The sequence below is a fragment of the Macrotis lagotis genome, chromosome 3 (assembly GCF_037893015.1).
Source record: "Macrotis lagotis isolate mMagLag1 chromosome 3, bilby.v1.9.chrom.fasta, whole genome shotgun sequence".
In the NCBI taxonomy this organism is placed as follows: Eukaryota; Metazoa; Chordata; class Mammalia; order Peramelemorphia; family Peramelidae; genus Macrotis; species Macrotis lagotis.
The window spans coordinates 80,794,483-80,806,931 of NC_133660.1; the positions used below are offsets into that span (position 1 = coordinate 80,794,483).

Consider the following 12,449-nt stretch of genomic DNA (forward strand, 5'->3'; position numbering starts at 1 on the left):
CTCTCCCTTAAAATGTAAGCAGACAGCAGAGCTGATTAAAAACCAGAATCCTACAATATGCTGCTAACAAGAAACTCATTGGAAGCAGAGATACATATAGAGAAAAAGTAAAATGCTGGAGCAAAATATATGTTGCTTCAGCTGAAGTGAAAAAAAGAAGGGGTAGGAACTCTTATCTCAGACAAAGAAGCTGCAAAAATAGATCTCATTAAAAGACATAAGGGGGAAAAAGAGATAAGGAAATTATATCCTCCTAAAAGGTACCATAGACAATAAAGTGATTTCAATATTAAATATGTATGCACTCAATGGTATAGCATCCAAAATTTTAGAGGAAAAGTTGAAAGAGCTAGAGGAAGACATAGACAGCAAAAATTTACTAGTGGGAGACCTCAACCTCCTGCTCTCAGATTTACATAAATCTAATCATAAAATAAACAAGAAGGAAGTTAAGGATGTAAATAGCTAAAAATCCTAGATATGATAGATGTATGGAGGAAATTGAATGGGGATAGAAAGGAATAAGAAATGTAGTAAATTGGGAAACAATTTTTACAACTAGTATTTCTGACAAAGGACTCATTTCTAAAATATACGAGAACTGAGTCAAATTTTCAAAAAACAAGCCAATTTCCAGTTGACAAATGGTCAAAGGATATGGAAAGGCAATTTACAGTTGAGGAAATCAAAGCAATCTATAGTCATATGAAAAACTGCTCTAAATAATTACTTATTAGAGAAATGCAAATTAAAGCATCTCACACCTCTAAGACTGGCCAATATGACCAGCAAATAAGAATGACCAATGTTGGAAGGGATGTGGGAAATCTGGGGACACTAATACATTGTTGATGGAGCTGTGAACTTATCCAACCTTTCTGGAGAGCAATTTGGAATTATGCTCAAAGAGAAACAAAAATGTGCATACCCTTTGATCCAGCAATACCACTACTGGGTCTATAGCCTGAAGAGATGATGAAAAAGGGCAAAAAACATCACTTGTACAAAAATATTCATAGCAGCCCTATTTGTGGTGGCAAAGAATTGGAAGTTAAGTGAATGTCCTTTATTTGGGGAAGGGTTTAACAAACTGTGGTACATGTATATCATGGAACATTATTGTTCTATTAGAAACCAGGAGGGTGGGAATTCAGGGAAGCATCGAAGGATTTGCATGAACTGATGCTGAGCAAGATGAACAGAACCAGAAAACCATTGTACACCCTAACAGCAACATGGGGGTGATGATCAACCTTTATGGACTTGTTTATTCCATCAGTGCAACAATCAGGGACAATTATGGAGTATCTGCAAAGGAGAATATCATCTATATCCAGAGAAAGAATTGTGGAGTTTGAACAAAAACCAAAGACTATTACCTTCAATTTAGAACAAAACTCAATATAATATTATGTAATTTTGCTATCTCTTATACTTTATGTTTCTTCCTTAAGGATATGATTACTCTCTCATCACATTCAACTTAGATCAATGTATACCATGGAAACAATGTAAAGACTGACATATTGCCTTCTGTGGGGATGGAGGGTGGGGGGAAGGAAGTAAGAAAGATTAGGGGAAAAATTGTAAAACGCAAAATATATAAAATCTTGCTTTAAAAAAAGAAAATTCTGGGTGGCTAGGTGGTGTAGTAGATAAAGCACTGGCCGTGGAGTCAGGAGTACCTGGGTTCAAATCCAGTCTCAGACACTTAATAATTACCTAGCTGTGTGGCCTTGGGCAAGTAACTTAACCCCCATATGTGCCTTGCAAAAAAAACCTATAAAAAGAATATTCTGACTAAATTAAAAAAAAGAAGTTACATAGAAAAGTAGGACAAGATCTGTTCAGATAAGTCATTGGATTCTAAATTTGGAAGATTTTAAATGTTAGACTAAAGAATTTGAACTTTATTATCTAGGCACTGAGAAGTCACAGAAATTGACAGGATCATAGTTAGAATAAGAAAGCCAAACAGCACTTATAGCATTGAGAAAATGAGTTCATAAGATTTAAACTATTTCAACCTAATCAAGAAATTTAGTCTTTGCTATGGGACTGAAGAATGTAGTTAGTTGTAAAGAAGGGATAGAAAAGGAGAGACAAAAAGCTAACTCTAGTTTAAGTACTAGTTTGTTGTATTTACAATCTTGTAATTCTTTTGTAAAAATTTCTGTAATGTTTACTGCAACACTAAATAAAACATGTTTGCTTATAAGAAATTATAAATAGTGGGGTTTATTGAGGAAAATTTCATCCTTATGAGAACACGTCTCTTTTTACTAAGGAACAGAGAGTGAATTTATAGGCTTGGCGACTCTGACCTGGAACATAGGACTTCAGTGTTTTGGAATTGTTGATCTATAACAGGCACTGAGTCTAAAAGCTTAGGAACTTGACTCTTCATTAGTTTTTTTTTTCCCTTTCAATTTTAAGTGCTCTCATTTTTAATTAAGAGGTATAAAAAAAGTGTATAAAAAGTAGATAATAAAATGAAACTGCAAAACAGATTTCAATTAAATGCAAAGTAGAAAGAATGCACATTGCAATCAAGACCCCCATTAAATGTGTACATTTCCTGGTCACAAAGAATTAGAAACTGTGACATTTATTCTATCCTGTTCTTGTTTAGGCTATTCTGCTAGCTTGAATTCAATTCTTCCTCTAGAGTGTTAGCCTACACACAAAATGCCAGTGGGTTGGTTCTTTCAAGGTTAAGCAAACATCATCTGGTCCTGAACCTTCTCCCTCATCTCCACCCCCATAGTATCTGACATAATGATTTCATCAGTTCCCTTGGGTTCAGTTAATCAGACTTTGCCCTGGGTCTATTCTATGCCCTATTCTCCGAGGGCTTCTGTTTGTTTTTTAGATATGGAGTCAGCTATGTCTTTGGTCATAAGACCAGTTAGCTAAGTTTAAAAAAGTTCATCACTAGAGATTGAACTATTTACTATTCTGTACTGTTTGTTTTGTTTTTTTGGGGGGAGGGGTGCTTTTTTATTTTTATAGTCCCAGCTGCACATGAAATCTAGGCACCTAGTGGCTTAGTTGATAGAGTGCTGGGCCTAGAATCAGGGCCCAAGTTCAAATCTGAGACTAACTGTATGATCCTCCATTTTACCTTAATCCCCTGGAGAAGGAAATGTAAAATAACTCTAGCATTTTTACTAAAAAAAAAACCCATAAAAAGCAATATCATCCATGACGAGTCAGAAATAATTGAATGACTAAACAACAATTCATGAAATTATCTAATCAGATCCAATAAGCTTTTATTAAGTAAGAATCTATTATGTCCTGCTCAGTCTAAAACCAAAAACAAAACAAAACCTTGAGCTTAAGGAATGCTTTTAGGGAACATAAGGGTTGTTTTTAGTATTTTCCTCACCTACCAAATAATGGCTTGAGTAAAATGGGTACTTAATAAATGTCAGTTGATTTGAATTGCTGAATTGTGGGTTTCCCAAAAACACCATCAGTTTTTAAATTTCTAAAGCATTTTTAGTTAGATATCTATATTGCCTAGATATTCTACCTTCTAAAAAGAATAAAGGAAAGTAAGCGCTAATTATCTGTTGATTAATTATAAGGAAACATTTAATTAAATTAGGTTGATTTCAGAATAGCCTCTCAATGAAAAATAATTGAATTAAACCTTTTTAAATGCCAAGGGTCTTTCTGTTTTCCTTTTTTTTTAAAGTAGAGTCTGATTCAATGCCACACGCACCTCAATAACAGATAGTTCAACAAGTACTTAATAATTTCCTACTTTGAAGGAAGGCCTTTGAACACAAAGACTGAATAATATTTTACCATTTTCATAGATTAATAGTTTATTTTAAGATTGACTCCATAATAGAGTGAAATAGTTATTGGCAACTATCAATTATATGTGAACAATCTGGATTTTCAAGATCAATTTCCCTGTGTTCCACTGAGTCATAAGATTGAAGATGAAAATTGAACCATGGAAATTGTTGAGAGTATCAGGGAGAAGGTATATACAGAGAGGAAGATGAGAGGGTCTGGGACAGAGCCCAGTTCAAATCTGAGTAGTAGTGGAGAGACAGTGATCTAAAAGATGACTGAAGGACTGATCAAACTGGGAGGAGAAAAGTTTAGTGAAGAGCAATGTTACAAAAAAAGCAAGAGAGTAATAAGTATATAAGAGATAGAGGTGGTCAGCATGTAGAAGAGAACTCAAGAAAGAGAAGGGCTTAGAAAATACCACAAAATTTGCAATTAATAAATTTTAGAAATAAATTTATAATTTATAAATTTATAAATAAAGTTTCATTTAATCAGCTAAGTTGAAAAAGGTTGAGAAGTATGTAAAGCTAATAAAGTAATGGCAGTATGATTTAGGAGTATGATTATGAAAGGAAGGAGAGATATAAGAATATTGGAAGAGACCCAAGAGAATTTTTTAAGGATGGGAAAATCTATGGATGTTATAAGAGTAAGGCAGAAGCTAGGGGATAAGGAGAGAGGGAAGAATTAGACAGAATGGGAGGGGCAAATTAAATAGAGAGTCTCATAGAGCAAATAGCAGAAGAAATACAAAGAGGCAGGTAACAAGAAGAGCCTCTCACTCTCTAAGAATAGAATGAAGACCATTGTTGGGAGCTCAGGGAAGGTAGAAGGTTTGTTTCTTGGTGATTTGAAATGTAAAATGGGAGGGGAGGAGATTCCAACAGATGGCCTCAATTTTCTCAGTAAAGGATGAGAGGAAGTATCTTCTGATCACAAAGAGCTGGGAAGGAGGTATCATGAGTGGTTTCAGAAGAGAATGGATGATTTGGAAAAGATATTGTAAAAGATAATGAGAAAACCAATTAAAGAAGTAGAATTAGAATGAGGTTAGGAAACCTCAAATGGAATTAACAAATTTTATAGAGAACTCAGTTAACAATGTTTCTTTTTTTTACCTAAATTAATTTATTCAGAACCATGACAATTAAATCAAACAACTGAGCAAAAAACTAAACACAACGATCACAGTTATTAGGAAAAGACCTCATCATTTGACAAAGACTAAAGGAAAAACTAGAAAGCAGGCTGAAATAATAGGTCAATATGTTATATTGTACACATGTCAAGATAAACTCAAACTGATATATGACTTAAATAGGAAAAAAACTATGTCATGAGCACATTCGAGTAGCAAAGAAATTACCTTTCAAATGTATAGAGAAGGGAAGAGTTCATGACCAAACAAGGGACAGAGTGGATCACAGGAGATAACAGACAATTTTGATTATATAAAATTGAAAATTTTTGCACAAAACTAATCTAAATCAACTAAAATTTAAAGGGCTAACTTGATTTAAAAAAATCTTTATAAGGGGCAGATAGATGGTGCAGTGGATAGAGCACTCGCCCTGGAGTCAGGAGTACCCGAGTTCAAATCTTCATAGCAAGTTTCCTGATAGGTCTCACTGATTTATAAGACTAAGATTCTTTCCCCAAAAGAGGAATGGTCAAAGAATATAAACAGATGATTTCAAAGGAAGAAATCCAAACTATCAACAACCTAACGAAAAACTGCTCAAAAATCATAGAGAAATGCAAATTAAAGCAATTTGAGATTGATAAAGATGACAAAAAAGAAAAATGAAAATTGTTGGTGAGGTTGCAGGAATACATGCACACTAAATTTCACTCTTGATGAAACTGGGAATCGTAACCATTCTGAAGGTTTTATGACCAAGAGTTAAAGCAAAACCTGAGGGTTGAATAGGTCAAGTGACTTTACCAGTATTTGAACCACCTTAAATACCTTCTTGGCTCCATACTAGTAATTGGCTAAAATAAAAGCTCTTTAGCATGCCTTTTAAGGCTATCCTAAATATGATTCTAATCTACCTTTTGGACCTCATTGCAGTTTTCTTATTTATGCAATGTTTTTTGGACAAATCTGGTAACTAACTATTTGGGGGGGGGGGTTGCAGGGCAAATGGGGTTGAGTGGCTTGCCCAGGGCCACAAAGCTAGGTAATTATCAAATGTCTGAGGACAGATTTGAACTCGGGTACTCCTGACTCCAGGGCCAGTGCTCTATCCACTGCACCACCTAGCTGCCCCTTATAAAGATTTTTTTTAATCAAGTTAGCCCTTTAAATTTTAGTTGATTTAGATTAGTTTTGTGCAAAAAATTTTCAATTTTATATAATCAAAATTGTCTGTTATCTCCTGTGATCCACTCTGTCCCTTGTTTGGTCATGAACTCTTCCCTTCTCTATACATTTGAAAGGTAATTTCTTTGCTACTCGAATGTGCTCATGACATAGTTTTTTTCCTATTTAAGTCATATACCAGTTTGAGTTTATCTTGACATGTGTACAATATAACATATTGGCCTATTATTTCAGCCTGCTTTCTAGTTTTTCCCTTTAGTCTTTGTCAAATGATGAAGTCTTTTCCTAATAACTGTGATCGTTGTGTTTAGTTTTTTGCTCAGTTGTTTGATTTAATTGTCATGGTTATGAATAACTAACTATTCTTTGAATTCATGCTATCCTCCTATATCCTCCTATCCTCCTTGTTCTCTCTGAGGCAGTGTGACATAGGGGAGAGGGTGCTGAACTTACCATGAGGAAGAACTGGAATTGAATCATGCCTCAAATCTTTACCTTGTTATCTTGAGCAAGAATCTTCACTTCTCTTTGCCTTCATTTCCTAATCTGGAAAATGAGTTTAACTCAATGACCTCAAAGAACCTTTCCAATTCTAAATTTATGATCCTATTTTCTAACTTTTTTGTATCTACACAAAACATCTCTCCTACACCCTGAACTCATATAATTCTTTCTCATCTTTGCCTATCAAAATCCTTTAAGATCTTCCTTAGGGTCCATCTCCTTTATAAAATCCATCATCTCCCCACCAACACTACCACTAAATGAAAGCAATCTCCCTCCTTCAATTTTCCTATTTTTGCTTCTTTCTCTTTTTTGCATCCTTCACATTCTCCTTTAATGGTGTTTGAATGCTTACTATTTTCCAGACACTGGAACATAGAGATCCATATAAAAACAAAAATCAAAGATAAACCCTGCCCTCAGGGAGCTTACATTCTAATGGAGGAAGATATCACCTAAAAGGGTCCTGAAAATGGGGGTGAAAAGTATACTTATTTAGGAAAAATGGTAATAAAGTCTAGAGAGTCAGAAACAAAGCTGAGGAGAAAATTAAGAGTGGTTAGCCTGGGTCTTTTCTCAAAATGGCTCTAGGGAAAAACTCACCAATTGGAAAAGGGGACAACTGGCAGAGAAATATTCCAGAGGGATCTTCTAGATTGGGAAGGCAGCTAGGGGCCAGTGGCAAAGTGTAAAATCAGAAGGAGAGTTAGGAGAAGAATTTTACAGACAACAAAATTTAGATTATCAGAATTTAAATGATGTGCCCATTATTTGAGTTTCAACCATATTTCCATATAATCAAATTTAAAAAAACTGTGTGTTTTATTTTATATATTGGTATAAAAGTATTATTTATTAAAGGTATGAATCTGGATGAATGTAGTTGTATACAGTATATACAATCACCCAACTTTTTTCTGTTGTAGCTATGTTATTGCTAAAATTCTGTATCTTATCTAAAGGTGTCATACAACCAACAAGACTTGCCCCCAAAATCATATCTGGAACAATCACATCTGCAGATGCCTGGCTCAGCAAGATTTCATTTTCTCCTCCAGTACAGGAGACAGTGGTAAGCAAAATAAGTTTTTAAGGACTGGATGAATAGATTCTATTTTTTTTTATTAATACAGTGATTTCAAATTAAAGCTAGGACTCTGATCAAGACAATTCCCAAGGATTCATGATGAAAAATGCTATCCAACTCCTGAGAAAAAACTGATCAGCTCTGAAAGCAAATTTAAGAATTTTTTATATTTAGTTTGTTTTTTATGTGTTTTCTTTTTCAACATGACTAATATGAAAATATATTTTGTATGACTTCATATGCATAATCAATATCATATTGCTTGCCTCCTCAAAGAGGAGGGAAGAGGGAGTATTTAGAACTCAACATTTTGAAAAAATTGTTAATCCTTGTACATTTGGGAAATATTTAATTAAATATATTTTTAAAATCAAATTAAGGCTAGGCAGGAAACAACATTTGTTATTGATCTAAAAGATATAATTGTAATTATTACAATTTTTAAAATGATGGTGAGAAACATTTTTTATCTTTTTTTTACATAAAATGGTACCTTTTAACAAAGTGAACTTTCCCAAAACAAATGAAGGTATTTTTTCAGTGTTTTTGGCCTGGCCTTTCCTTAGATGCTTCAGATGGATTTCATGATATCTGTGGTCCCAACAAAGAATTGGATGAAGAAACTTGTCAGTGTGTATGTAAAGGTGGACTTCAGCCTTCAAGCTGTGGACCCCACAGAGAACTGGACAGAGACTCCTGCCAATGTGTGTGTAAAAACAAACTTCTACCCAGCTCATGTGGAGCCAACAGAGAATTTGATGAAAACACATGTCAGTGTGTATGCAAAAAAAGCTGTCCAAGGCATCTGCCATTAAATCCTGGAAAATGTACCTGTGAATGTACAGAATCTCCAAGTAGATGTTTGTCAAAAGGAAAGAAGTTTCGGCAACAGAACTGCAGGTAAGAATCACTGAATCTTTCCAACACTGATACACTTTTCACAAATCGCATGAAATTTCTCCTCTTGCTGCAGGGCTTATTTAATCACAAAATCATAATCAAAATCGAAATAGACAAACCTTAGCCACTGATATCAGAAAGTTCTGAAAAAAATATAGCAAGGATATGTTGATAAGGGAAGAATTAAGGGGAAACTCCAGTTTCTATCACAGGAATAATAAGGTAAGACCCAGAAGAGATAGAGGTAGATGTTTTTGAAGCATGTGAAACTATTAGGTTAGACTATTATAACTGTTGGGAAAGAAAAGCTATGATATTTTTGGATATGGCCAGTGAAAGAATTTTGTTTTGCTTTGTGATAAATATTTGTTTAAAAATGGTTTTGCTTCTTTTTCTGTTAAAGTGTGAAGTAAGAGTTACCAGAAGAGAAAATAAGTACTTATTAATTTTTAAAAATAAATTTAAAAAAGAACTTTTGGAGCCCAAAGGAGATAGACAGATATAGTTAGATAAATAGTCATGGCTAGGTCATGATAACAGAAACAGTCTCTTTCAATTCAGGGTTCTTAGAAATTTATGAGCCCAGTAAAGACCTCCCTACACTTATCTGGAAGATGGAGGGGAAATAACTTATTGAGAGATTGGTTGGCTAGAAGATAATTAAAAATGTTCTAGCCCTTTGGTGTCATAGACCTCTTTAATAGACTGAGAAAGTCTAAGAAACCATCTCAGAATAATGCTTGTTAAGTTCATAAAATGAAATATCATAGGGAGAAAATTACATTGAAAAAATTTTCCATAAAAGTTCATAGATTCTCCAAAATCCACTTACAAATCCCTTAGGAATTTATGGATATCAGGTGAAGAACCCATTCCCTAGCCTAACCAATAAAGAAAACTACTGGACTCCATTCCAAATGGGACTGAATCTAGGAATGAAGGTAAAAGTGAAGGTCAAAATAAAAAGACTCTGAGGCCCTATTAGTCAATGATTTAAATACTCACTCCATGGAAGGATAGGATGAATAGTAACAGGATTTGAATTTAGAGCTGAATCTGCAATATCATTTGGAGAAATATAGACTCAATTTGGTCTGAAGGGGTGCTAAGATGTGTTGCTGGAATTTTCTGGCTGACACATAACTGAGAGTTGCATGTTGCTGATAGGAGTTAGGCTACAAGATAGAGCACCAACCCTGGAGTTAGATGGCCTGAGTTCAAATTTGACCTTAGTCACTTACTAGCCAAGTGATCCTGGCATATCACTTAACCCTGTTTGCCTCAGTTCCTCATCTATAAAATGAGTTGGAGAAGGAAATGACATACCACTTCAGGATCTTTGTGAAGAGAACCCCAAATGAGGTCATGGAGAATCAGATATGACTGAAACAACTCAACAACAAAAGATGGGACCCAGTTGGTGAAGATGTAGAGACAAGTAAGACCTTTGGCAGTTGTATGGACCAAGGATTGGAGAAGGGAGAGGTTTGAGACACAAAGGAGGTGATAGGTGGCTGCATGAATAGAATGAATGAACAGATGTCAGGAAGGTAGAATTCACAGGATTTGAAAATTAATTGTATATTTTGCATAAGGAAGAAAAAGGAATTGAAGATGATACTGAGGTTGTACAAACCTGGAGACTGAAAGGATGATAGTTGTCCCAATAAAGAAGTTCAGAAGAGGGGTGGGTTTGATAGATGGTTAGGTTTTACTATCATTTGTTAGATAAGTGAAAGGTAGAACTTGACAGATTGCACAAGATTTTAACATGTAGAAAAAGAAGACACACTATACAAGTGGAACAGACAGGGACATATTCAAGGAACAATGAAAATTCTAGCTTACTGTATAGGGCATATGTAAGAGAATAGTGGTAGATGAGTCCAGAAAATTAGACTGTGGGAAGAAGACTGAATCACTGAAAGTTTTTGAATAGGGAAGCAACACAAGAACCATGCTTTTTTTTATAAATTAGATGTTTAATAGATTTTACTGTATTGAACTGATTTTGTTAAACTGAAGATTATTTGGATATTAAGGCAATTTGGATGATTGGAAAATTGGGATACTAACGTAGTGGGAAGAAGTGTTAGGTGGCTATTGCAGCAGTCATCTTAATTTTGGATCTGGAATCCAAGGTATGAGTACTCAAGTCCATTCAGCCTTCCATAGGCTGAATAATACAATATTACATATATGAATTATTATTTTTAAAACATATTTAAGTAATGTGATTAAAATACTAAAATTTCATTTAAAAGCTTTACTGAATCTATAATAATTGTTTACTAATATATGCTTTCTCAGTGAATATTAAATTGAAATATTACCATGTGAAGAGTAGTTTCCAAAATGATTTAATGTTAAAAGGTAGTCTTAATGCTCAAAATATATGGGAATCACTAGTCTAGATGAGAAATATTGAAGACTTCCAAGCTAAAAGAACTGTAACATAGAAAATTCAAAGATGTCAGTGTGGACAAGAAAATTGGAAGTCAAGTGGCGGAATCCATTGAGGAATATTTAAGAATGATCTGGAGGTGTGTTGACAGTAACTACAAGGATTAGAATGGCCCTTTGCATCATTGCCAGCATGACTGATTCGATTTGTTGACCATTGCTGACTAACAGGTCTAGATAAGACATTATTCAACTGTGGGTCATGGGCTTTGTGGATAAGTTTCATGGGGTTCATGAACTTGATTAAAAACATTAGATCTTTTCTTTATAAACCTATATATTTTATTCTTTACCTTTAAAAACATTATTGCCAAGGGTATCCATGACAAAACTACCTTGCATGTTAAGAGGCATGTAAGTAAGGTCATTACTATCACTGAAAAAAACATGTTGAAATTGCTCTTGGAAGAAAAAAACACTTGACAGTATCTAAGTACAAAACATTATAGTGTGGAATCTAGAAACTGAAGGCCATAAGCAAAATGTTTAGAAAAATTATAGGAATAAATACCATTTACATGAAAAAAGCATCACTTAAAAAGGATTTAAACAACAATCATGTTGAAACCTGAAGCTTATCCTGATTCACTGCCAGTTATCAGAGAATGCCATTAATTGGCAAAACAGCTATTTGGCACAGTATATCATATGGATTGTCAAAATAAATTTATATGAATGATAATAGCAGGCATGCTTTAAAGAACCTTCTCCTTTCCACAAAAATAAATTGATGAGAAACATCTTTTAGGAATGCTTTTTAGTTTTAGTATGAAGTTTTCCCCATAAATTTCCCTCATGAGAAAAATTACTGACTCTTTTTTGAGTCCATTAGAACTGTGTAACCAACGAACTATTTCAGTTTCTTAAATAGTTGTTTTCATTATGGATGTTCTCTTCAGTGATTCAGATCGCAACCCATCCATGCCTGATCACACTATAGGATTTGACCATGCCATTCAATAAGTGGACCACAGGAGGTACACATACTATTCTTAAAGTAAAAAGTAAATTCTCTTCATTTTAATAGATTTTGCAGATGACTATTAAATTAGGACATTTAAGCTTATAATTATCTTCATTGAGTTTCCTTTTTCCCTCATCAGTTAAGCAATTTCATTTATTTTATTTCTTTTTACCCTATAAATAGCTAGTGTTATACTTTTACAATAATCACTGAGGAAGATTTTCTGCATTATTACACTGATTTACTATCTTATCTTTTGCCTTCTCTAATCAAACTTCATTCTTACATTGACAATTGCCAGTCTCTTAGAAGAGATTTCACCCACACACAAAAAAATCTAGATTTATACATGTAGATAATTACAGTCTTTATTTAGTAAATTTCAAAGTACC

The 12,449-nt window shown here is 34.1% G+C and overlaps 1 protein-coding gene across 3 annotated transcripts in view; it reads left to right on the forward strand.

Annotated features, from left to right (window-relative positions):
* The window catches only part of VEGFC (vascular endothelial growth factor C), a 170,945-nt gene that overhangs the window by 146,121 nt on the left and 12,375 nt on the right, over window positions 1-12,449 (forward strand). For all 3 annotated transcript variants that reach the window (XM_074228922.1, XM_074228925.1, XM_074228923.1), the window contains exons 5-6: window positions 7,606-7,715; window positions 8,297-8,630. In XM_074228922.1, coding sequence (XP_074085023.1) covers window positions 7,606-7,715; window positions 8,297-8,630 — 444 coding nt within the window. The remainder of the gene's footprint in view (window positions 1-7,605; window positions 7,716-8,296; window positions 8,631-12,449) is intronic.